Source organism: Perissodus microlepis, chromosome 2, assembly GCF_051167445.1.
Source record: "Perissodus microlepis isolate ML-2025 ecotype Zambia chromosome 2, ASM5116744v1, whole genome shotgun sequence".
NCBI lineage: Eukaryota > Metazoa > Chordata > Actinopteri > Cichliformes > Cichlidae > Perissodus > Perissodus microlepis.
Genome location: NC_140462.1, coordinates 11,017,923 through 11,043,802, shown reverse-complemented (window position 1 = coordinate 11,043,802; position 25,880 = coordinate 11,017,923). Strand labels below are relative to the sequence as shown.

Below are 25,880 nucleotides of genomic sequence, written 5' to 3'. Positions count from 1 at the left end.
GATCGCTTGCAGATGGCACGCAGCTGTTATTTCATCCAAGGGAAGTTAATAGAAAAGCAGTGGCGTAAATAAAAAGCCTTGGTTCCTTTGCCCCCTGGGGGGGGTGGGGGGGGGCTTTCTGCCACCTTCAATTTCCCTCTGTGCTGCCCTGCATTTAAGTCTTAATACTTAATAACTCATATGATGTTTTTTGTATACTTTTGTAAAAGCTGGACCTTTTTTTTTTTTTTTTTTAGTTTTTTCGAAGTTTTTCTTTGTATATTGACTGCTTTTTCATTTATGTTCATGTTCAATCCAGTCCTGTTCTTTTTGCTTGTTTGTTACGCCACTTAACACACGATACTCAAATCAAGTGTTGTGTCTACACATAACAGACAACTTAGTAAATCCTTTGGTACTTTGTTACCAGCAGCTCATCAAAAAAACACATCATTTGTTCCCATTTGTTTAGTTAAATCTACAAAAAAAATGCCAACACAAAACCTTTGAGAGACATAAAACAGTATTTACATACACAAGGTAATTCCCAAAGAGCTATTAGTGGCATGGTATGCAGTGTGCTTAAAGAATTTAAAATAACTGGACAAATAGAGGACAAAATAAGATCTGGCACACATAAAAAATAAAATAAAATAAAAAATATCTACAGCAGATGAGCATTACCTGAAAGTCATGGCCTTAAGAATTAGGAAAAAAAATTCTAGAGAAGAAACAGGACCTGAGAGACGCATCTGGTCTTCATTCTCTGAAAACTCACCAGTGAATGATCTTAATGGTGAATTACTGTCTCAAAATTACACAAGAACTACTGAAAATCAGCAGCAACAGGTCTTATGGATTGATGATGCAAATTTGCAAAGTTTTGGTACAAATCGTCATGAATATGTAGGGAAGAAGTCTGGAGAAAGTACAAATAGTCAGTGTCTACTCAGAGGCTCTGTCAGAGTTTGGTGTTGGGGATCTTGTCAACATTAATGGAATTATTAATGCAGCAAGGTACTGTCAGATTTTCCAAAATTTGATTGCAATACCATCTGGAAAGAATCTGATTGCCAATGACTCAGTGTTTTCAGCATGATAGTGTTCCTAAATGCACTACAGGTGCAGAAAAAGCATATGTAGTTAGAAAACACACACAGAGGAACACCATCAGTCACGAACTGGACTCTCCAGAGTGCAGACTTCAGCATTATTGGGATCATCTTGACAGAGAACAGAACAAAAGGCAGCCAACATCCAAAGAAGAGCTTTGATTGTCCTTCAAGGCTGGAAAACTACTCCTGAATACTACTTAAAGAAATGATAAGAAAGCTTGCCAAAAAGAGTTGTGGCTGTGTTGGAGAATGAGGATGCTCATACCAATTATGGATTTTCAAGCTCATTAGAATGGCAGCAGGTTTTTACATGCTGCATTCTATTTATGAATACATGTTTCAATTAAATCACTGCACATTCCTGTGCAGTGGTTTATATTTGCAATATATAAAGAAATAATGAAGACTTTGGCACAGTACTGTTTATCGTATGCCAAATAAATGCAGGTTTTTTGTAACAAACACACTCAAACTTTAAAGATATTATTAGTTTATTTATTTATTTATTTGTTTTACATTAGAATGGTAAATCTGCGCTTGACATTTTTATCTACTGTGACCATTAAAGTTTTGGATCTCTCCATTTAATTTAAATAGGCCACCTACAAGGGTGCCAGACAGATTCTGTCTTGAAGGATTTGTATAGTATTCTGTATTTTGACAAAAATGAACAGCTGACAATGCCCCAAAAATGCACCAGATGGGTCACAAGTAACATGTCAGCATTGTCTAAATTCAACTGATCGCTTTCTCTGCACTCCGGTTCAAACACTGTGGCCAGAGGTCATGAACATCCATCAGAGATCCTCAGCCTCAGCATCCCTCCCTGCCCATTCATTTGTCATCCAGGGAGCTTTCCATACTTCAAAGAAGACAGGAGTCTACACCATTCATTTTTATAGCTCTGACAATAACCAAGAGGACCATTGTATTTAAATGCAATGACAGAATCCATTTTTTTCTATCACACACTAAATCTGAATCTAGAGAGCACGTCCAAGTTTACAACACTTCACAATTATTAAACATTTTAAGACGCATTACTGTAATTTACCCAGAACAGATCCTCCCTGCTACACACAAATACAATAAATAAAAGTATCCTCCTTTTTTTCCAAAAGTCGCCCATACAGGATGTAAACTGCTAATTGTATTTGTGGGGTATTTGGTCTTTTGTAATTCCTTTGATGTAAACGATGAATTTACATCAAAGATTAATGATTAACATTTATTATATGTCATTACTGAGCCCTGTGATAAGACTAATGACCGGTACAGGGTGTACCCTGCCTCTCGCTCTGTGACAGGCTTCAGCTCCCTCCTCAACCCTGAATTGGATAAGTAAAAGAAAATCGATGGATGGATGGATTTATGTGTGTAATTTGTGTAAAGCTCTATTAAACAGAAATGGTGCAGTCTTTAAAATGCATTAGATGCATAAAGACTTTTGTAAAGTGTCTCAAAGTAGTACAAAATGGCATGGAAGCAGTTACTTTTCACTGGTGAAATAACCGTATCACAGTGATCCTCATTTTTGTACTTCTGTTGTTTTGTACAAAACAACCTAAAGATAAATAATGCTTTCAAGTGTAATTGTGCCAGGCTCTTGGTAATTTCCCAAGCATTGTTTCCCAGAGTGCCTGAGCTGCTGAGCCTGCCCAGATTACATGGTTCACCTCTCTCTCCGCTTCACCATGACAATTACTTTGGAGAGGTGGAGGGAAAAAACACAACACTATCTCACCATCTCCATCAAATTCTGTCGAACAGAGCCCACAGAACAATCAAAAGTTATGCCCCCTACTGCTAAAACATTTTTACTTAGAAAATTTATTTAATTATTAGCCTCCAGGTCAATTAAAATTAATGAACTGGTTACAGAATGGAAGTGAGTGAGACACAGAGCTATAGACACTTGCCATACTCTACCCCAGAGTACCAGAGGAATGAATACCCTCCAAATATTTTTTGCCTCCTCTCAGTAGTGAAGTTATGTGAGCGGGTCTCTGCAGAAGATGAAAAATGAGTGGGAATGCTTCTGAGCTGCAAATCTTGTACACTTCTGTTGCCACATGCAGCTTCAAACAGTAAGCTTTGGGGCATCCACCACCACTACAATGGTATGCGGGAAGTGAGTGCCCTCTACTGTGAGCTTAAGGTAATGTGAAATTAAAGAATACGACTCATTTTTCTTCATATTTGCAGTTCTTGGCGGGAATATTGAAAACTTATGAGAATGCATACGGAAGAAGAAGCAGCCATCATTTACACGCCTAAATAAGTATATCACAGTGTAATTTTACTAAAGTGCAAGTTTATTTCAAAGTGTTGGCCCAAGGCTCTAATGTTGTCCAAAGTTATTAAAACTTATCAGTGGGCATTCATTGTGCCAGTTGACATAATGCATCGCTGCATTCAGCTTGAGTGTTGTAGTGTGTATTTTAATTTCATCCCTGAACTGAGACAGACTAGGACATTTATAAAGTAAACTGAGATAGACCAGTTATTGCTTTGAGGAAGTATTAAACTATAGAATTGCCATAATACTTTTTATTACTATTTATTATGGTGAGAACTCTGGGAGACTATTTCCATGTAAAATGTAGTATGAGTAACTGTATTGTTCAGCAAAATAATTTCAATTATACAAGGCTCAGAAAATGAATACAATTATTTGCATTCAACCTCTTATTGATTGCTTTTCATTTTTCCTGCATTCCTTTTGTCCTTACCTCTTTTATTTCTTCCTTTTCTACTTGGCTTTCCAGTGTTCAGGCATGCACACACACACAAACACATTCACTTGACTTTCAAAGTTAAAGGGATGGGCCTTCGGGAGAACGGGGGTGTCAGAGTGCGCACATTGTGTTACATAATTGATGCTCCATATTACCTTACATCCTGACGGCCCTGGCTGTGCTACAAACAAAGCTTGCTCATTAACTATTCACTGGATGATTTTGAACAGAAAAATGATTCTGCCGATCAGGAGCTAGCACTGACGCTGCGTCTCTCGGCCCCAGGCGTCTGATTACACAGTTGTGAATAAGACATGTGCTGTCTCCACCGGTCATATTTTAACTTGACAGCTGATCCCCTCACATGTATTCAATGGTCAAATGATGAAGTACTCCTACATCAAAGGCATGATTGATGGAGGCTGTAGCGAGCTACACATTGAGATGCTATAGACTGTATAGCTGACAAAGTAGTAAAATCGAATGTATTAACGAGATGAAGTAAACTGAAAGCAGTGATTTATGAACTGTGGTTTCAATAGATCTGTTATTTGGCATTGCCTGCACATACTGTATGTGTCATGGTCTGGCTCATTTTGTTGCGTTTTAGATCAACAACAAAAAACTTATATCACTATGTACAGTACATGAAATCATTATGTGTTGAAGACATAATAGGTTAAACATATTTTCAAAGGTAAGGAATGCAGAGTGGCTTGAATGCATGTGGACAAAAACAATGAATGAAAGCTGAAATTTGTTTTCGATGATTAATAAAGAAAAGCTGGAAAGTTCACATATGTTTGATTGTCCCATTTGTGTATAAAAAAGGGAAAATAGTCCCAATTGACCTTCTGTATAAATATGCAAATTAAAAAAAAATCTGTGGAACCACAGTTTGGTCATGGTGCCTTACCGATGATGAGGATGCTCATGAGGAAAACCATGATAAAGAAAATCCACATGAAGAATCTGTCCATGACCTTAGCTATCTTTTTCCATTCTGCCCCCTTGGCGCACGTGGCTCTCTGCTCTCTAAAACAGTTTGCTATGTACTCAACATTGCGCACTAGCTTAGTGTCCATACCAGCGAAGCCACTGCCATGGGTGCAGAAGACACAGGGGCCAAAGGTTACAGTGGGACCCTGAGGTAGAGGCTTTTTATCCTCAGGGCAGCAGGGAATCTTCTGGTCCCCAGAACAATACGGCACCTTATGGTTTTCCTTATAGTAGTCGTTTATCTGAATTTTACCATTAGAGCTTTCATATTTTCCGGGTTCAAAAGTAGATATGTGGGCGCTCTCATCTCTGGTGATGTGGTGCTGAACTCTTGGATGTTGCTGCAGCTTGGAGCTCTGGGATCTGGGATACTTGTCGCTATGCCGGTCCTCTCGGCTACTTTGCCTACCAGGTTTACCATTTGAATGAATGTGAGTGTTGAACTGCTGGTGACGGACTTCGTCCTGGGTGGAGCGAGAAGACGAAGAGGAGGCAGAGGCACAGTTCTCACCCACTTCATAAACAAAACAAATCTTTGACATGTAGTCAATGATGAGGACTTTTGCCCAGTGTGGAACTGGTTTGGCCTCCACACCACAGAAGTGAATGTTCATGATGAAGATGGTGAGAGATGTGGAGGCTGTGACCATTGTCATAGTGGCGATATAGTACTTCCCTGTGTAACAGGAAGGAACAAAAAACTGATGGAAGACAAGTCCATGACCATTAACACACTGTAGGTACTAGAAGGTGGCCCAACATCATTATTAAACCCTATGGATTAGCATTGGGATGTCACTCAAGTTCATATGCATATGAAAGCAGACGAGCAAATACTTTTTGTTCACATTTTAAAATTTCCAACTCCAGGTCAGATTATAGGGTGTGCTATAAATATTTGGACATGTTCGTCCTGTAAGATATGGAATGTCATCTTCTCCAGCATGTACACCTGCCTCTCATTCAGTGTCTGCCCCTGTGACCCTTTTAAAGGTTAAAGGTGTAACCTTGTGCTATGCTACATTAGATAAATATGGCCCAAGTTTTAACAGTAAAATTCCTAAGGGTACCTTTAATTTGAAAACTAAAAATATACCAATGCATCACTAGATCATAGGTCATTTTTGGACCATGCATGCCTGTATGATTTCTGGTATATATTTTTTAATTATAGAGTGACAGAAACATAAACCATGCAACAAAAACAAGTTATTAAATATATTTCTAAAAAAACCAAAACCTTCTTACCTATGAGAGGCACACTTTCTGAGGGTGGCATGCTCTCAGCCACCATGAGCTGGAACACCGTTAAAGCTAGAAGAACTGTCACCCCCAGGGAAACCTTTTCCCCAGAGTCTGCAGGCAGATAGAAGCCCAGAGGGGCCAAGAAGGAGATGAGGAAGCAGGGGAGGAGGAGGTTGAAGATGTAAAAGGAGGAGCGACGCTGCAGGAGTACTGTATAGGTGATGTCTGGATACGGGTCAGAGCAACAACCATACATTATGACATTCTTGGTGGCCGGCATTCCACGGCACTCCCACTCAACATTTTCCACAAAGTCTGACAGGTCACCGCTGTCCATGCCCATAATGATGTCTACCTGGAAATAGAGAGGAGGGACACATTTACTGAGAAAAACGTATGTATACGTATACACAGATGTACGATGACAAATACAATGAGCAATGTGTACCTGATCTACATGTCAAAAAGGTCAATCTCAGTTACTCTCTGATCTAACACAGAGGTCAGAGTCACAGCAAGAGCTGGGTCTTGTGTAATTTAACCATTTTAAGTGGCCTGGTAAATTTAGGTGACCCAGATTGCCACTATCCTGAAAAGAAATGTAAGCTACACAGAGTCAATATGGGTTTATTTGTTCTATCTACATTTTGTTAAACAAGGTATGGTAGATGGGCAGTATTTCTCCAGACCTGGTTGCCATTGTAAGTCCAGGAACCAAAGGTGAGGTTACACTCCTGGCTGTCAAAGGGGAAGTAGGAGACGTCCACCACGCAGGAGCTTTTGGTGATGGCAGGAGCATCCCAGGTTATCTCCCCATTGTAGCGCAGCCTCACGTTGGTGTCCATGGGCCCAGAGAAATCATCATCAGCTCTAGAGGATGAAAATAGGTTGAGACCAACTGGCAAGTCGTGTGTGATTTGGCTAAACAGTGGTCAGATTCAGTGTCTTCTGTTGCTAATTGCTAGTATTTATAATCTCACAAGTAGTCTTTAAAGATAACCATGTAGTCTTTAAACATTGTGAATAAACGTTATATTGAATTATAACATAAGAGACATTAATGGCAGCAAGAAGATTTGTCCACATTCTGCATTCCTGGAAAATTCATCTATGTGAGCATACTTATTATAGAGGACGAGGTCAGGCCTCCACACCAGGCTGCTAGGGATGTGGATCACATCCAGTCCATCATAGTCCTCCTTATTCCACTTCAGGTAAGCGTCATGCCACGTCTGCCTAATCCACAGGTAGGCAATCAGCACCTGGTTCCTTTCATCCTACACAGTCACAGTCATACTAGTCACAAAAAAAGGACCTGCAAATGTATGCAAACACAAAGTAGCATGCAACTGCTTTGGTGCCTCTGGGAGAATTTGTTTTTGATTACTTTAAGTGTGAAGATATTAAAAAAACACACACACACACACAATGATCCCTGCAGCTTATAATGCTAAATTAAATGTTATTGCACTGATCATTTCAATTTATAATTTATACTACATGAAAATAATAAGAAACTGACAGAAAAAAGAGGAACTGTGGTATTTGCCTCATTGACATATATCACACCTTGCAGAAGCTTTATTGCCAGCTTCTTCATTTAGAAATTCTCTATTATAGTTACACATTGCTTAGAGCTCTGGGATATTTTTAGACCATGTGACATAGTGCATGCTTGCAATCTGCAAGAATGGCATGACCACTGATGGTCATGTCATGGCAGTTGTGAAAAACACCAGCTACAGCTTGTTTTTCCTTTAGTAGTCTGTGGTGAGTTTTGAGGCCTGTTTATGGTTACTGTCCTCTGACAGGATATGGCCTTATTTTAGTTTTATATTCTTGACTCTTGCAGCGTGTGCATCTTGTTGTCATATAACCCAAAGCCTAACATTAAACACTTCCTCTATTTTTCCATCAAAGATACCTTTGATAACTTTGAATTTCTCTCAGCATCTTCACTCAGATGCTTAGAAGAACTAATTGTTGATGAGTGGTTACAGTTACCAATTAACACTAGACTCCCAATGTCAAATCCACAACTGCTAAAAACCTTTAAGGTCTATAAGAGGTTATGAATTTCTGCACATGCCTCAGTTACTGTGTCTTATAACTGTATATCTACACACAACAGACAGTAAGAAAAAAACCCTCTTGATCTTCTCGGTTCACTGCTCATCAACACCAGGTGGACAAACACAAAGCCTCACAATGGCTGAAATCCAGACCCGTCTGTCAATATCAGGTGGATGAGCACAGTACAGGAGGTTGGGGGAACACATAACCGCTTTAGTAACAGGACACTCCAGAGTGCACACACACTCATTTGCTGTCTGGCTCGCATCCGTTTCTTCCAAAGTATGACAGAGTGACGACAACAAATGCCCAGATATTATATGGAAACATTACATTCAGCAGCTGGTTTTGTGTCTTCAACTATGCACGCTCAAACCCACACTCACTCCACAGTGAATTCACTGTGGAGTGACGCAGCACTGAACCCAAACGGGAACCTGACCCAGCCGTGTAAGCCACCAGCCGGTCGATTTGTACAATAGGAGGTCATGGACAACGTTAAGAATAAAAGGTCTGTTCACCTCCATGTTTTCCTTCATGCTGGGCTCAGTGTCAAGTTAAAAAACTCAGTTCTTTGCATTTGCATGTTTTCTGCTGTCAGTTTCTGATGTCAGTTTTACTGCAGTGTGGCTAATGTATGGGCCAATACATTATATGCCAACTATTGACTGCACAGTAATGCTGCAAGTAGAACACGCTATTCGAGATTACCACATATTATTCAACATACATAAATCAGATGCTGATGCCCCTTTTGTGTGCATGAATCACCTTAACCGCTAAAACAGAAAGTGTATTTTTAAGTTTCTGCAGCTAGACTATTTAAAAGAAATGCTATGACTCTCAGTGAGGTGTTTAATTTTAGTCGTGGACATAATTAACCTCTTCCATTTATAACTCGCCTTTAACCAGAATGTGTGGCACACGAAACAAGACTTGCTGATGAACGAGCACGCACCATGTCTTTGATTTGAGAGAGGGTGACCTGCAGGGTGACGTTTAGGGCTCTGTCTGTGTCGTCCACAGGCCGCAGGGCACTGGAGTAGTTCTCCATCAAATCATTCAGGAGTTTCTGGGCATAGTGACCCTGAGCAGAGTGAATCACTGAGAGGAGACACAAGTGGTCTGTCAACATGCAGGAGATTAAAATAGCTCCTTCTAGTCACAAATTTTAATGAGGGTCTCAATGATTGGTTTCCTTTTTCTTGCTGTTTGTTAAAACAATACATTTTAAGGCCACGTGAAGAAAATATTTTAAACTATTATAGGTGGTAAAAGTGCAAGCATTTGTGACTTTATACAGTTATGAAAAATAATGTAAACCTGAGTTAAATGATATAATCTAGTCTAATAAATTAAAAGGAGAGGTCTCTTTTTTTCCCAAAGGAAGACAGGCTTAAGTTTGACTCACCTTTGGGAAGCAGCATCACCAGAAAGATTATTGGGAACATTGCTAGCAAGCCTCTTGGTAACTAATAACTCCAAAGAAGAAATTAAAGGTGGCCTCGACAAGTAATCTAACAGTTCTTGGTTTCATTCCTCAATCTACATGATGAGCGTTCAACCCCAGTTGAACTCAGATGCAGATAGCAACGAGCTGTTTCCTCTGGCCGTCTTTGCTGTAAGGCCAGCTCCTAATGTTTGGCAGGGGAGGCAGCATGTCTGCTGACTGAGACACGGAATAAAACTCCAGCTATCACATAGCAGCAGCAGACCAAGAGAAACAGGATGCCCACGAATCATCGCCTCGCCACACAAGGGGCTATTCGCCTGTGAAGTCAGGTGGGGTACTGGTCTGCTCCTGCAACATGCTGCTGTTATGTCTACGGAGGAAAGATGGGAATTTGAAATTCAGGGGATTGTAAATCTATCATTCAATCAAGCAAAGTACAGATTGGCAGTAAATCATTGAAATTAATAAAAGGCATAATGAAAAAGTGAGAAGTAGCATTTTTTCAACTGGAATCGACTTCATAAAAAATGAACATTTCATATCAGCTGACTGAACCTAAAGTAGCAGGTTTTGTAAGGCCCAGGCTTTTAAATAGGAAAGGCATAGTCATTTTAATTTAAACAATTATTTACAATACAAATATAAAAATACATTTTTCATCATTAATTAGAGAAAAATATGTATATGTTTATTAATGTTTATTATAACACTCTTGAAATGCTTGTGATTGGGGTGCCGTTAGTGTGCATCTATTCCCCACAACTAATAAAGTGTCACCTTTCACTTTACAGCTGAGGGATTTCCTTGAGCTTCATATATCACACTGGTAATGTCTTATTGGAATTTGATGCAATATGGCCCTTTTCCAGAAAGATGGCAGCCACACAAAGCACAGCACAGGGCTTTTATACACAGCAAAAAAAAACAAAAAAAACAACCCTGCAGTTTCTGCTGAAAGTACATGCTCACAGTGGAAACACTACTCTTAACTCGCTGAAACACCGCGTCAGGATGTTAAAAGCTGTGCGCTTTCGTTTTGCCATGATAAAATATTTAATAAGGCCTTTTGCTTCCCATGCACCTGAATATCACACCGATCATCATCTATGGCAGAACGGCTGACAGCTGCGGTGAAATCAGCCACTTTGAACCCTTCGGGACTTTAATAAGGCAGCGAGTTACTTTATTTTGTGTCATTTTAATAACACAATGATTATCTCGGTGCCATTACCTGAGCCAGGAAGCATACTATTTCGGTGTCACGTATTCAGATTAGAGCGGCTCCGTTGATTAGGGGATGTTATAAAAAGTTCCAGATGGTAGATGCGAGAGACACGTCAGCTTTTAATGAAAGGATAGAAAATGAGCTTTGGCTATTTAGGATGCCTGAGGCTGGTTTACTGTGCAGTGAATGCTGTACAGTTAAATCTACAATATCCCCTTTGGATTACAAAACATATCAGAGGTTGCTTTTTTCTTGTCTTTGTGGTGCAAATGTGCAGGCTGAAACAGCCCTCAGATTACTGCCAGGGTTTCTTGGATAGGTTCAACATGGCACAACATGGTACCAAGCAGGCCACCTGTTATCTGCACTATGAAAAAGATGCTCTGAATATTATCAGAATTCCGGCATCCTTTTGCTTGTTGAAGATCTGACTGCACAGAAAATTTGCCTTCTTGAGCAAGGACATAAATGATCTATAATACTAATGCCCAAAATACTGAAAATTGAATTCAGTATGGAACTTGAATCCCTGTAATTACATTTCTATTATATGACATTAGTATAGCAATTTTAGCGGCTCAGTCTAGTTTTTATTCAAATTCACACAAAGCAAAAGAACAAATGTTCAAAACGCCACAAATGATTGAAAAAATCCATTAAAAACTGAACTTCACATTACTGTAAAGTAGTGGGCGTGAGAGAGGCAACACAGAAAGGACAGAGGGTGGATTAATTTACACAGACTTCAATATTTTATTTACAGATGAATCATTGACATTTTATCTGTTGGCCTAGGTAGGTTGATGCTATATTTTTCTATCATTTTGAACCATTTTTTTTTATCCAGACTTGTGACAGGTTGTGTTACTGCTGAATGTGTTTATTTTCTCTCCGTTTAAAAACAAGAATCAAAATGTATTCCTGTAGAAGTCATATCCAAATAAAACATGAATTTTTTCTAAAAAAAAAAAAAATGTGGGGGTAAAGGAAGAAAGGAAGTAAGCCAAGTGAAGAACAGTTTGTGAGGACAGTAACTGAAGATTTCCTGGATTTTGGGTCAATTGCCAACAGCTGAAGAGGGTGAAACATGGCATGAAAATGAATATGGCTACTGTGTGAACACCTTTTGACACTTGATGAACTGATTTCTAGAACACGGAATAAGCTGATGCACGCATTCTGCGTTTACTTTGTTGCATTTGTGAATTTCCCCTCAATTTTATGTCCAATTAAAGCACTGTTATTGCCCTGAAAACTCCCACAATATAACAAATATGTCTATGATTGTAATTAGATACTTCCAGTAACTTATTCTTAAAATCCTAATATTACACCTCAAATTATAAATTCTCTGTTCAGCAATCTATGCTGTTAGAAATGACGCCAACATTACTAAGTTTTTATTTTGGGATAGTGAAGGGATTAAGGTATGGTTTGGAAACAGTGCAAGAAAGTTTTGACCGAGTCTCCAATTTAAAAGTTCAAAATCTCAGCTTAATCCTCGTCCAGAAAAAACAGCCCGAAAGTGCGTTAAATCAGGACCGGGTCCAAAAGAGCCCCTCCCCTAAATGGCTTGACTCTCTCCCACCAAGGTTTTCACAAATTAAAGTAAAATGCACTGCATAGGCAAGGATAAGCTGCTGTCAGCTGCTTCTTGCACAGAGCCAGAAAGAGCTGGGAGATTGGCGGATGTGGGCGGGGTCTTAAGTCTGGCATTTGCTTCAAAGGTGGTGAGGTGTGATTGGATTTCTGATTGTAGCTCTGAGTGGAATGTTGAATGAATTAAGAAACCAGAGATAAGAGCTCACAGAGCAGCTGACTGGAGTGTTGTACAGCAGATGGTGACGTGTGCAGATGAGAGATGAAACACAGAGGGGATAAAGGCGGGGCTGGAGAAGAGGGCGAGTGTAGATGTGAGGAGTCCACTTTAAAACAGAGGGTACATTAAGGGAAGAGACGCCTTCAGACAGTGGGAATTCGAGAGAGAGAGGATGTGTGTGGTAGGAAGGAGAGATTGGGATTAAGTGGAAGATGAAGGAGGTGCCAGAAGTACTCAGTTACTGAGCAGCAGCTCTGTCGCCGTCTCCACATCCCAGGATTTCGACGACAATGCCACTATTACTGCATTCTGGGGAGGAAAACAAAACCAGTCACACATGCTGATTTATTCTGCGAGAGTTTCACATCGCGATTCAAAGCAGGAGAGAGAAGATTTTGAGACGCTTACTTTTTCAAAGCCCATGGCACAGAGTTTGTCTATTTTGCGTGTGTACTCTGGACTGGAGACGGGAGCGCCTGCGTAGACGTGAGACCAGAGTCTCGCTGTCTGTTTAAACATCTCTGGATTCTGCTTGTACTGCGCGGTAAAAACAAATGGAAAAAACAGCTTTACATTTGTATTAAAAATAATGCACACCACCCTCCATAACAGAAACACTTGTATATAGGTCATCAATGTCAAGAGAAGAATTATCTAGATTTGAAACATTTAAAAAGCACCATGTTGGCATTGTGTTAAGAAATTAAATATTCAGTGTCACAATTAACATATCTTTTGGGGCTAGTGCAATAGTCACTCTTATGTACCATTTTGTACACAACAAATTACTAACATGATAATTCAGGGCCAGAGGAAGTGGTAGAGCTGTACTTTGCCAGGTAGCCAATTCTGCCAAGCGCTCTGTTTCCATGCTGTGTAGGCATTATTCAGCTGAAATTTAGAGTGTAGATTTCTCATCACTATAAACTATTAACAACGAAGCTGCTAAGTGAATAAGACATTAGATGCAGGTTCCTGTTAATACAATTTCTTTTTTTTCTTTTTTTTTTGGGGGGGGGGGGGGGGGGGGGAATTGGAAACGTTTGGTAATACCCAACAATGGTGGGGTCATTTATCTCTTGCTCTCTAAAGGTTCCGTATCAATACTTGCAAAAGTGCTTTTTCAGCTTTTACCTCAAACAGCAAGTAAACAACTTCTCTTTGAAGCTAATCCAACTAACATGTAGAGGATTGTTGCTGGTGAGGAGAGCCAGGTCCCAAGCTATGAAGTTTCAGTTTCTAAAGCTGATTTAGATTAGCAGAAGTATGATCAGGATGCTTGTCCTTTTAGGTGTGTGTACTGACAATCACCAAGTTATGTCCCCAGGGCCACCAGCATAATCATTTGCCATCAGCTCTACTTACTCGACTTCTTTCTCTGCCAGTTCCACTTCCTCAAAATTGAAGGTTAAGCACCTCTATCAAAATAGAAGCATTCGAGTATGCACCACAATGCAAAGGTGAAGGGGGCAGGAGTGTAGTCATGATGAAGCATCGCAGTATGTCACGCTTTTTTCAAGCAATACCATAATTTTAATCTCATGAATAAAATCAAAAAAAAAAAAAAAACAAGCCCACAAACTTCACGTCTGGTGAATGTTAAAACATGACTATTACTGAAATCGTTTTGATGCAATTGTGGCTGGTAGCTGGGTAGAGTAATAAAATAAAATACACATAGGGAGCGCATTCATATCCCTTTAACACGCTTTGACGAGTCACCTATCCCACATGGTAATATGATTCTTGAAGGTTTACCCAGATGCACTTTAGAAGTTTTCTTTAGTCATAAACAATTTCAGGGAACTGATACTTCAGTTACTGTACATCACAGAAATTAATCTTTGCCATTGAAACTGGTGTACTATAAGAGACAATCAACTTTGAAATGCTTTTTAGTGTAAACTTAAAAAAGAAAAACTCACTGTTGTGATATACATATCAAAAACATGTATACCACTCCTCTTATTTAACCTCATTTCATTACTTTCTCATTGGAGTGCATGTTGCTCACCAAAGGATAAATTAACTGTACAAGTGATTAGTAACAGTAGGTTTAGTAATATGCTCAGAGTAGGATTACATTTGTTAACTAGAAAAGCTATTAACTATAAAATTGGAATAGCTGGTGAAGGAACATACCTTCCAAAGATTATAGGCTGGATGCCATTGCTACACTGATTACTAGAAAATGAAATCTTTTAAAATAAAAAGACAAGACACTGCCCACTGACCTCTCACGGGATCACAGAATAATGCATTTCCTACACTTAAAAAAAAAAAAAAAAAAAACTGCGATCAACTTTGAAGGGATCAACTGCCAAGTTTTACAGGGTTTGGCTGCCATTTACCTTGTATGGGAAGAATGAAAGTATTTGATACAAAGCCAAAATAATGTAAAGTCCAAGGGCTTGGGAGGCCTTTTTTTCCTCTTTTTCAATAAAAAATCCCAATAAATTACAGAGTATTAGGGCCACATTAAGAAAATACCATTATGCTCTAATCTCCACATTTAGGCTTTGTTTTTTTTACACACTCACATTAAGAAAATACCATTTTGAGAAAAAACAAAGCCTAAATGTGGAGATTAGAGCATGGCTGCTATACCCTCTACAACAGCAGTCCCCAACCCCCGGGCCTCGGACCGGTACCGGTCCGTGAGTCGTTTGGTACCGGGCCGCGAGAGTTGAGGCTCAGGTGTGAAATGTATAGTTTTCAGGGTTTTTAATCGGTTTTCAGCGTTATTTTGTTATCGTTTTTATCGTTAACTCGGTTTTTCTTGGTCTTTTCACGTGTGTTATGAATAAATTTTATTTTTTTCGGTACCGGTACTAGTTTTATTTTGTTGTATTTATCCGCGACACCTTAAAGGCCGGTCCATGTAAATATTGTCGGGCATAAACCGGTCCGTGGCGCAAAAAAGGTTGGGGACCGCTGCTCTACAAGGTGGATTAGAGAGTTAGTGAAATCATATTACAGAATCAGTTACACAAAATTTTCTTTCAGCACATAAACAAAAAGAAATCTCCACATTTTGACTTTTTTCTGGAGACAATTTCATTTCTTCTTAAAATTTTGACTGTATTCCCAAAACGATCATGTTTTATAATACTCTGTTTTTGGTAGCAAACTTTATTTACTATGACAAACAAAAAAGAAACTAAACCTACATGCAGTATTGGTATACCACTGAACATTGCTCAACCAGTAAGAAAACACCAAACTGTGTATTTGAGGGAAGAATCCAGGGCTTCAAACTGTAAAGCTAACACAAGTGGCTAAAAACAAAACTGATATATTCTGAACACACTCTGCACTGCAAGTGATCAGAAAGTGCAGAATCAACCAGGCATCAAAGTACGTAGCTAAATAGTTAAATAGAACGCTACAAAATTACACAATGACCCCACATTTTTTCAATTTTCAGTATAAATAACATACTGCATATATATCAGCCAGATTACAGCAATACTGTAGTACTGTTAGTCACTATGAGGCACGTCTGTAGTATGGTATACATGTGAATACATATTTAGTAACAATTGCTAGTAGAGATGCATCATGTTCAAGCAGGAAAAGAAGTGAAAACATAAATACACACCCACCTGATTAGCTACCACAGCATCCTGTGGATCATCTGGTTCTGCGGCTGCCAGTAAGGCTTGTAATGACAAGAGAACTGTCCTCAATGTCATAGCTGCCGCCCTGAAATGACATACACGCTGTTTTTAAAGCAACCACTATTCATAGTACCTATACACCGTGGCCTCTGACACTTGCAAGTTTTCTTAGAAGGCCTAAATATTATGACTAAAAAATGCATTAAACAATCTTTTATTTAATCCTATTTTCATTTTCCCAAAATTACCACCCAAAAGCTTTGTGCTAATGTTCAACTGTTGATCATGTAGGCATTAGAAGCAACCTGCAGTTGGCCTTAAATTTCACAAAATATTTCATAATGGATGTCTGACAGATGAAGAATGTCAAGAATCTTGGAGCACATTTACTCACCACTGGTCTTTAAGAATGTCCAGACATATTGCACCTGTGACTGAGCTGATATTGGGATGCCAGATCTTCGTGATAAACCGAACCTGAGATGAGAAAAATGCAGAAGAAAAGCATTGCTGGATTCTTACAGTAAATGAGAACTTCTGAGGGGAATACTTTCAAGAGTATTTCATACTTTCATTAATAAGGAGGAGACATTGAGCCCTACCTTGGGTGGATTGAATGGATACGTCTCTGGGATTTTAATTTCTAGTTGATATCTACCTCCTGGAAGAAATTAAGGGGATATCATACAGAACAATTCAAGCATTTAAAGAGTTTGGCAGACTTCAGGATCAACCTTTTCTCAGTGATGATAAATATCACAAAAGTTATGCAGCCATGTATTCAGGAGAGCCGGGAGCGTGTCCCCCAAAGCTCCTCACCTTCATATGGCGTGTCAGGTGGCCCTGCTATCTCTCCTTTAAGTTCTGTGAAGTTTTCGTCCACCAGATCCACCTTTATCTGGTTTTTGCTAGTCTGAAAGGTGGAAAACCAAATGTGCGTTATGGCTTAAGTAGAAAAGGAGAACGTAAGGTGTTAAGTCACCAAATATAAAACAAGACTATGCAGCACAAGTTAACACCCCCCCCACAGGCGTTAACTAAAGTTGATCAACTTGTTGCGCAAATCCTTTGGATTTAGGTTTGATATACACACTAATCTAAATAGGGAAGAGCTTGTACAGGGTAAATGGGCAAAGAACACCTTCAATAAAACACGCGGACACCACCTTACACTCTTTGCTATGGCTATCCCGATTAGCTTTACCACCACAGAAGGCATGGTAAGCTACCGGGTACTGCTAGCAACAAGAAGTTGTGGATGATTTAATGCGGTCATGCTTCCAAATTGGAGCAAAAGTTAATTTCTTGGCTTTAATCTTCCACGCTGTGGTGTATTAATAACTATCGGCGAGGCTGCTAGCTCAAGCTAGCGGTTCGGTGATTAGCAGTCTGACAGCTGAGCCAGCGACGCGTCACTCTCATTCAGCCCCCGCAGTCACGGAAAGAGGAAAGAAAAGAATTAAAGCCACAGCTTCGAGTGGCAAACATGACAACCCACCTCTTCACTTTTAAGCACTTCCTTGAATTCCCGTTTTATCCTCTGAACTGCGATGTTAGCCATGGCTCACCCGTGTTCCCGTCCGGCTTGGGCCTCGTCGCCGTCCGACCTGACTAACGTAAGCTAAAGCTAGCTTGCTCTGCCTACAGTACCTTTGCACGTTTTAAATACACTCTGAAAAATAACAACAGGAAGGCTGCTGGCCGCCGAGCGCCGTCAGTCCTCGCTATTTATACAAAGTTATAATTCGCCAAAATGTCTCAACGTCTGTCTGTCATCTCAAATGTATAAGAACACAATGGTTGGGGCTACTGAAAACATTTTAATACCAAACTGCATGCAGTCTGGAGGAGAGGGGTCATGTGATCAGTATTGCCATCCCGAATCCCTTCTGCTATTGGTTCATCGGCTTACAATGAATATATTAGGGTGTCCGTGGAGGGGTATGCATTTACGGTTACATTTAATCAGTAAAATGTGATAACTTCCTTTTAGTCAAAATTGACAACTCTGCTGTTGGTAACTATTACTGTTAAAGCACCACATGCAGTATGAAAACTGCCTCTAACACATTACAGAAATGAGGTGTTTTCATCTGATGATCAGAGCAAAGCTCTTATATGCATTTTGGTGACACAAACATATGCGTAGAAAAAGTGTAGAAAGAATAAAAAACAAAAATGAAACAACTAAAAGGCCACTGTGGCCATTCAGATGTGATCCTGCTTAGCTGTATTCTAATTCTGCTTTTAGAGTTAGTGGGAAGAAATCCTAAGGATATCAAATTGTGTCAGGAATTAGAATCTCTTAACATTTGGCTTGAGGAAAATAAGCTGTCACTTCATCTGAGGAAGACCGAAAATATTCTTTTTACTAATAACTCAAAACTTAACAAAGTTATAAACCAATCAGTCAAATGTAACTTGTTTGAAATGAGCCCAACTAATAGTCCAAAGTACCTAGGACCATAATTTATCAGAAACAAGATCGTTACATCTTTTTTTTTTTTTTTTTTTTAAGTGATTTTTACATAGGAACATTAAAAAAATATATGTTTATTAATGAGAAGGAAAATGCTATGCTCCATTTTGGTCAAATCGGACTTTCATCATATCTTCAGAAAAGAGTCAAAACCCAGTTAAAATCAGATCAAAATTAACTAGTATGTTATAGTCTTAAATATCTGCATCAGCAAACCTTTACAGATTAACATGGCTAAATGCTGTAATCAGGGTGGAATACTTATCTTTAATCTTCATGTATAATATTGTATATGTATGTATATGTATAATAACACCAAGGGTACCCCACTGTGCTTTTGTGACTTTTTTGTCAGTTAAACTGCACTGTGCAGAAATCAGACACAAACCCCATTCTGTAGCCACACTGCTTTATCACAGGACACACATGAGAAATATGCATGTTTTTTAAACAAATAACAGAGAAGTGTTTCATAGTGTTTCATCATACCTGCAAACAGTCACACTAGGGGGCATCATTGCCCCATGAACATCCAGTCTATGAAAAAAACATGTTATAATAAATGCCTTTGTTGTCTTATGAGAAGAAAGCCACTTTTATAAAACTGATTGGTGATTTGAGATCATGTTTTTATTAGATTTTATTGTTATGAGATGTTTTGCACTGGTGTGTTTTCTCATATTTGTTTATTATAAAACATAGAGCTGACGTAATCACTTACGTAAGGTTATAAAACACTGACACATGCCCTAGCTTCTCACTGCAACACTCATTAAATCTGTTGCCATTTTACAGTCTTTTAAATATGTAGAAACAATAAAACAAAATAGCTTCACAAAAACAATTCTGAAAATATTGGGATGTTGTGTAAAATGTAAATAAAAACAGAATGCAATGATTTGCCAATATCCAACATTTAAACTGAGACACTTTACAATTTTGTGAAAATGCAACAAGTCCCAAAAAGTTGGTGACAACAAAAGGCCAGAAAAATAAGTGGTACCACTAAGAAACAGGTAGAGAAACATGATACAACTGTTTAACTTCATTGGCAACAGTTAAGTAACATGACTGGATATAAAAAGAACATCTTAAAGTGGCAGTTTCTCAGAAGTAAAAATGGGTAGAAGTTCACCACTCTGGAAAAGAACTGTGATTACAAATTGTGGCACAATTTCAGAATATTTTTCCTCAAGGTAAAATATAGAAAGTTTTGAATATCTACTGATCTACACTACATATCATCAAAAGATTCAGAAAATTTGGAGAAATCCCTATGTGCAAGAGACAAGACCCGTGATCTTCACATATCCAATAGTATTGTATTGTTGTCAGCACTCAGTTAAAAAAGCCTGCATCTCATATGGTATGGAAGTGTATTAGTGCGTATGGAAAAGTACCATCAAACAAGAAAGGTATATACAGTTTTACGGCAACATATGATCCTGTCCAGATGACGTCAGGCCTTGCATATTTCAGCAAGACAATGCTAAACTTTAAACTGGATGATTTTCTAGTAGAAGACTCAGTGTAATAAACAGATCTGCCTGCAGTTTAGACCTTCCACCCAGCGGGATTGTAGCACATCTACAATCCTATATTAGACATGAATGGGACAATATTCCTCTCCTAAATGATGAACAGCTGGTCTCCTCAGTTTCTAGATCTTAATGGACTGTTACTAAAAGACGAGTGGATGCTACACAGTGATAAACATGATGGTGTCCCAACTGTCTTGAGACATGTTGCTGGCTTCAAATTCAAAATAAGCTAATATTTTCCTCAAAATGGTACATCATCTCTGTTAAATATTTAATATATTTCCTGTGCTCTGCTGTGAATAAAATGTAGACTTATGAGATTTGCAAATCATTGCATTCTGCTTTTATTTACATTTTACACAACTAATCACACATTCATCACATGAGCAGAAACAGACACAAATGGAGCGTACACAAGTCGTTGCCCTTCCCAGTCAGTGAGCCACAGGTTTTTTTTATGACACACGAATGAGTCAGTCTTTCCTAGTGTTATCGCTTTACACCAGGTGGACACAAACACACTCCTTCCTTTCTTCTCCTCCTGCTCAACCCAACTTTTGCTTTTCCTCTGCCATGTCTTTGGTTTCTTTTGGCGACTATGACAAAAACCACCAGCGCTGCCAGCATTGCAGCTGTTATTAGGAGGCACCCCCCAAAAACCAGCATTGCTTTGTTTGTGAACATCCATGCGCATATAGAGCAAGGCTCATGCAGCTCGCTAAACCTGCAGGGCTGCACTGAGTCATTGTTAGGGGATCCGCTGAGAGCAATGATTTCTCTGTACACATTAATGGAGGCTTTGGCTTTGGATTGGTGTTGGGCTGAGGTGAAGAGGCCATACTGCGGTACGTGTCGATCTTGGAGTTTCCAGACGTAGAAGCCGTGCAAGTTGACTCCATCGAGATGGTAAGCTGCAAAGAAATAGAAATATAACAACAGAAAAGTAAGATGAATACTTTATCTAAAAAACATGGCTTTTATTGTGTTAGAAAACTACACTGCTTCCATGTGCAAATACAGGTGAGTCATAAAGGGCAGTGGCATAAAGGGCAATATGCCCTTTATGCCACTGTTTTTCCTCGTCCCTCGTTTCTGTTTTTATGGTTTTCATGGTTTCTCAGTATATAAAGCTTTTTATAGTAGGAAGCAATAAGGTCATTAAGCCTGTATCACATGTGGAACTGTATCTCTGTCTCAACATCCTGAACACTGCAGACTCTATTTTGATTCTTGCCAAATATTGTTACACAACACATCCTGGACTGAGGACGAAAATTGTCTAAAATGTTTGCCCTACCTTTGAGTGCCTCCTGCAGGTAACTCCTTAGGTAGTGTTGCCGGAGTTTATCCTCAACAGGAGCCTGATCGTCAATCCCACTCCCGGTGACAATGATAGGTATAGCTCCATCATACCTCTGGCTAACCCACTTTAGCATCTTACGCAAGCCCCATGGCACAATAGCTTGCCGCAGGCTAGAAGAGGGCCATGTTGGATCAGAAAGAATCAGACAGTCATGATCAGGAGGTGGTTTCTGCTGAAAACTGTCCTGTGTGTGGGAACGCGGGGAGACCAAACGGGTAGTAAAATGGTTTAGTGCGATAAAACTCAAGGCCCCTCTCAGTTCCTCTCTCTCAGTCTCAGTAAAATTAGGAAGAGGAGATCCAGGAAGGCCCATTACTCGAGCTCTCTCTTCTAGATACGTTCTCATTTCTTGTGGGTAGTCCCCCATGTTGTGCTTCTCCTCACGTCTAGTCCCCAACAATGGGTCTAAGAAGCGACCAAGTTCAAACAGAAGGAATCTTTCTGCTGCCACTGTGTGTGACTCCATGAAGGGGTTAGCAGGTTTGGCCCAGTCAGCATGTAGTGCTAATGATACCAGTCCTTGCTGTTGACTGTAATGTTCCTTCTCATATAACCTCCAGGCTTTTGCATGAGCCAGAAGAAGGTTATGAGCTGCCAGATGCTTGTCTTCCCCACTCGAATAAACGTCTACAAGTCTGTTTGGCTCATTAATGGTGATCCAGTTCTGAACCCAGGGACCCAGCTCCTGGTAACAAAGTGCTGCATATTCCTGAAAAGCGTTCACTGTGCTGTAATTGAGCCAACCACCTGAGGCATGCAGCGGCACAGGTAAACCCAGATTTGGAGATCGGTGTGTTGGGTAATAAATAACCACAAGAGCCTCGAGATCCCGCTTCTTGAGTTCGGTCACGATACAGCGGTAGTACCTTTGTAAAAGTAAAGAGTGTAGACACAGAGAGACTGATTCAGGCAAAGTAAGTGCGTATGAACTCGAAATTGCTCTGTCAATAGCCGGGGTGTGACTCAGGTAAAGTTACAGTTATAACATGAATTGTGTTATTTGAATTGTCACTGTGTGTGTGCGCATCTTTACCTCAGAGCTTCTGTGTTTACATTAGAGAGGTCTCCCTGGGGTAAAATCAGAGACCAGTTTAGAGCGAAGCGATAGTGAGATGCCCTTGTCGATTCCAGCAGGTTAAGATGATCACGGATAGCCAAATAGTCTGTGCACTGTGCTCTCCTGGTCTGGAGCTTCACCCCTGGGACCTGATGCAACGATCCGTCACCTGTCAAGTTCCAACTGTACAAATGAGGGTCAGTAAACTGTGGGGAGAAAGGGTAGAAGTGGACCTACAAAAACAAAACAAAACAATACAATTAAAATGTGTTCTTTAGGCGTCCGGAGCATTATTGAACATCTTCCATAGCTGATAATCATAAAGTCTTGTTACCTGTAAAGTGGAGTCTGCAATACCCCAGTGAAATTTGCAGGGGAAATAGCCTTTCACCTCTTGCGAGGTTTCATCACTTGGGAAGCCATTATCATTAACTATTTCTCTGTAGTACTGAGCGGTGCTCTTGGGGCTCCTAGTTCTGTTTGGTTGGCTGAAGTCCACATAAAAAAGGCCTCGTCTAATACTATACCCATAATTCCACTCAAATCCATCCACTAAAGACCAGGCCATGTATCCAAACACCCGTACACCGTCAAGCTTAATGGCTATGAAAGAAAACAAAGTAATAATAGAGTAAGATAGACAAATGTTTGTGTCTCACTGACTTTATTGTCTAACTCATATTTATTTGTTCTTCCCAGCGTTCTGCTTACCTCGCAAGACTTGGTTGATAAAGCTTTTCATCAGATAGATGCCCACTGTGTCTTCCTTTCCTACAGTGGCTTCAGAGAACCAGCCTCCCTCAGCTACTAAGACACTTGGATTCCCATATTCCAACTTTATCCAGCCCAGGAGTCGTCTTAGGTCTGGGGTCACCGTCTGCCCGTAGCTGATTACGCTCTGCCCCAAACGGAGGTTGTTAGGCCCGAAGGATAGGGCGAAAAAGTCAGCTGTCTTCTGCACCCAGAGCTTCTCTTCAGGGGTGAATGCAGGCAGAAGAGCCCCAAGCTTGGTTTTTAAAGAGACTGGGTAGTCCCCATCACCAAAGATGGGACTGGCAAACCAGCCCAGAGCTGCCTCTATTGACTCCTGACAGAGCTCAGCACTTGCATCAATGGCTTTGCCTCTTTGAGGTTCCACCCAGTGGGAGCCCAAAACAATGGACACTTTACCCTTCTGAGTTGTGCGGAAGTTGGCGTTGTAGGCATGCCATGCTTTAGCGTGCGCCTGGAAATAACAGCAGACACATTAGTGTGATGTTTTTAGTTTTGTTGTTTTTTTTCCTGAACATATTCACTGTAAAATAAACTTATTTGACTCAGCAAAGTTTACTGTGTCTCTATGAAAAGCACAGGTATACATAACATATTTAATTCTGGGTCAGGAGAGGGAAAATGAGAGGTAAGAGAGTAATTATGAAAACAATTACATATAAATGGTTATTTTATTTTACATTTTTTTGGTTTTGTTTGCTCACTGGGCGCTGCAGGTACACCATCTGTGCTTGTTTGCGTAAACTGAAAGTGATTATTAATGAGGCATGTCTCCCCGACTTCCTGACACACACCATTTCTCTCCAGTAGACAAGTACTGATGTGGTGGACTTTGACCGCAGTGTCTCTTTAACTGTCGTGTTTATCACAAGCCAATCAATATAAATAAAATTGACGAGTCATCAAGGAGATAAAACAAAAAAACAAAACAATGCAAGCAGCAAGGTTTTGCACTTGTTTGCACTAGTTTTATACGCCCTGACCAATTTGATTGTATTAAAATGAAATATCAGGGCTTTCTTGCTTCACTGTCCTCTGACCTAAAAATCACTCGAGCAATATAAAGATTCACTGTCTATCGTAAAACGATAAAGCTGTGAGAGTTCAAAGTTTACACAGTTTGTGTATGTGTGTAACTGGAGATATTCTTCATATCGCTGGCATTGCAACCAAAACAGATGAGGAACACGAAGAGTAAAAATTACATACTCATGAAAAATTTGACAAAATCTGCTGGGTCCCCATGTGTAACTGACCTTTATCAGATAGTGTGCCACAGTAAGAGAGGTGGCAGGTCCCCCTTTTTCTCCAGGAGCATGCACTCCTGTCCCGTATCCCTGTACAGCCACCAGGTAGGGATTATGCATTGTGAGCCAATACCTAACACGACTCCCAAACGTGTGGAAACAAAAAGTAGCATACTCCTCGAAAAGTTCCACCATAGTTTCGTTCCTCCAGCCTCCATAATCCTCTTGCAGCACCTGTGGCAGGTCCCAGTGATGGAGAGTGACGATGGGCTCGATTTTCTTTTCCAGAAGCCTCTCTATGAGGTAGCTGTAATGCTTCACAGCAGCAGTATTGGGCTGACCTCTGGCATTTCCATCAGGAAAAAGTCTGGGCCAGGAGAGAGAAAAAGAGTATGACCTTACACCTAGATACTCCAATGCTCTCACATCTTCTTCCCATCTGTTGTAGCTGTCACTTGCCACATTGGCAGCCTTTCTGTCCAAGCTGCCACTGACAGAGGAGTGGGTGAAACTGTCCCAAATTGAGGCACCTTTCCCATTCTGGTTCCAGGCTCCTTCTGTCTGGAAAGCAGAAGTTCCAGAGCCCCAGAGGAAGCCTAGAGGGAAGGTGTCATGTAGAAAAGATTGCCCTTTGAGTGTGGGATCCGGTTTGGGCTGCTGCCAAATATCCTTGCCCTTCCCAAGAGAGCAGGTTGCCTTGTTCCAAGAATATAAGGAAAACAGGAGCAAAGACAAGAGGAAGTGACATTTGGGATGGTTCAGCATACTGAAGGTTTCTACCTTGATTCCAAAATCCACCTTAATGAGACAGCTGATGTCAGTCCGTCAGCGCGCGTTTGAAAATAATGCATTCCCTTATGACTGATAAGAGATCCATAATGTGGATGAAGAAGAGGCTGAAGTGATCAAAGCGAGCAGAGTGGAACATTTGAAGCTTCGAGGTTTTGCGCTCTCCATCTGACACCCTGCGTCCCTATCTCTCACTCCCAGTGTACTTCTGCTCCCACTCAACCCCTCCCTACCACATAATGTTCACACATACAAAGGTTGACTCATGTCCTCACATGTTTGTTTTAATACCGAGGCCATTCCGGCTGAATAATTTAACCTGTCCTTCAAAAAGCGCTTGATTATTCTTGGATCTCAGCCAAATTTA

General features: G+C 40.1%; 3 protein-coding genes across 4 annotated transcripts; all 3 read right to left on the bottom strand.

Moving 5' to 3' along the window:
• Window positions 1–116: 116 nt before the first annotated feature.
• On the bottom strand, window positions 117–11,464 carry LOC146392354 (neuronal acetylcholine receptor subunit alpha-9-II). Of its 2 annotated transcripts, XM_084945785.1 has the most exons (6): window positions 9,561–11,464; window positions 9,108–9,253; window positions 7,199–7,353; window positions 6,766–6,946; window positions 6,080–6,431; window positions 117–5,507 (listed from the first exon to the last, which is right to left on the bottom strand). In XM_084945785.1, exons 1-6 carry the CDS (start codon window positions 9,598–9,600, stop codon window positions 4,735–4,737), a joined length of 1,647 nt encoding a protein of 548 aa, XP_084801911.1. In that variant the 5' UTR covers window positions 9,601–11,464; the 3' UTR covers window positions 117–4,734. The 2 variants fall into 2 exon arrangements, with proteins under 2 accessions (XP_084801911.1, XP_084801920.1); XM_084945794.1 differs by having other exon boundaries at window positions 118–5,507; window positions 9,108–11,464.
• Window positions 11,465–11,556: 92 nt separating this feature from the next.
• Window positions 11,557–18,128, bottom strand: ube2ka (ubiquitin-conjugating enzyme E2Ka (UBC1 homolog, yeast)). The gene is made up of 7 exons (XM_084945840.1): window positions 17,765–18,128; window positions 17,086–17,179; window positions 16,869–16,927; window positions 16,661–16,743; window positions 16,252–16,351; window positions 13,055–13,183; window positions 11,557–12,955 (listed from the first exon to the last, which is right to left on the bottom strand). The coding sequence occupies exons 1-7, from the start codon at window positions 17,825–17,827 to the stop codon at window positions 12,881–12,883; spliced, it is 603 nt and encodes a 200-aa protein (XP_084801966.1). The 5' UTR covers window positions 17,828–18,128; the 3' UTR covers window positions 11,557–12,880.
• Window positions 18,129–19,353: 1,225 nt separating this feature from the next.
• klb (klotho beta) lies at window positions 19,354–25,691 on the bottom strand. Its single transcript, XM_084945704.1, has 6 exons — window positions 24,734–25,691; window positions 23,418–23,931; window positions 23,041–23,309; window positions 22,683–22,939; window positions 21,584–22,515; window positions 19,354–21,197 (listed from the first exon to the last, which is right to left on the bottom strand). Exons 1-6 carry the CDS (start codon window positions 25,487–25,489, stop codon window positions 20,776–20,778), a joined length of 3,150 nt encoding a protein of 1,049 aa, XP_084801830.1. The 5' UTR covers window positions 25,490–25,691; the 3' UTR covers window positions 19,354–20,775.
• Window positions 25,692–25,880: the final 189 nt, after the last annotated feature.

Coding starts and splice junctions, on each gene's coding strand:
- LOC146392354 (XM_084945785.1), bottom strand. CDS start 9,600: ATGTTCCCAATAATCTTTCTGGTGATGCTGCTTCCCAAAG. Junction 7,354..9,107: donor TCTCTCAAATCAAAGACATG/GTGCGTGCTCGT, acceptor GTGACTGTGTAG/GATGAAAGGAACCAGGTGCT. Junction 6,432..6,765: donor GGACTTACAATGGCAACCAG/GTCTGGAGAAAT, acceptor CTCTATTTCCAG/GTAGACATCATTATGGGCAT.
- ube2ka (XM_084945840.1), bottom strand. CDS start 17,827: ATGGCTAACATCGCAGTTCAGAGGATAAAACGGGAATTCAAGGAAGTG. Junction 16,744..16,868: donor ATCCATTCAATCCACCCAAG/GTAGGGCTCAAT, acceptor TTCTCATCTCAG/GTTCGGTTTATCACGAAGAT. Junction 12,956..13,054: donor GTGCCATGGGCTTTGAAAAA/GTAAGCGTCTCA, acceptor TTTCCTCCCCAG/AATGCAGTAATAGTGGCATT.
- klb (XM_084945704.1), bottom strand. CDS start 25,489: ATGCTGAACCATCCCAAATGTCACTTCCTCTTGTCTTTGCTCCTGTTT. Junction 23,932..24,733: donor TGGCACACTATCTGATAAAG/GTCAGTTACACA, acceptor TGTTATTTCCAG/GCGCACGCTAAAGCATGGCA. Junction 22,516..22,682: donor GTAAACACAGAAGCTCTGAG/GTAAAGATGCGC, acceptor ACTTTTACAAAG/GTACTACCGCTGTATCGTGA.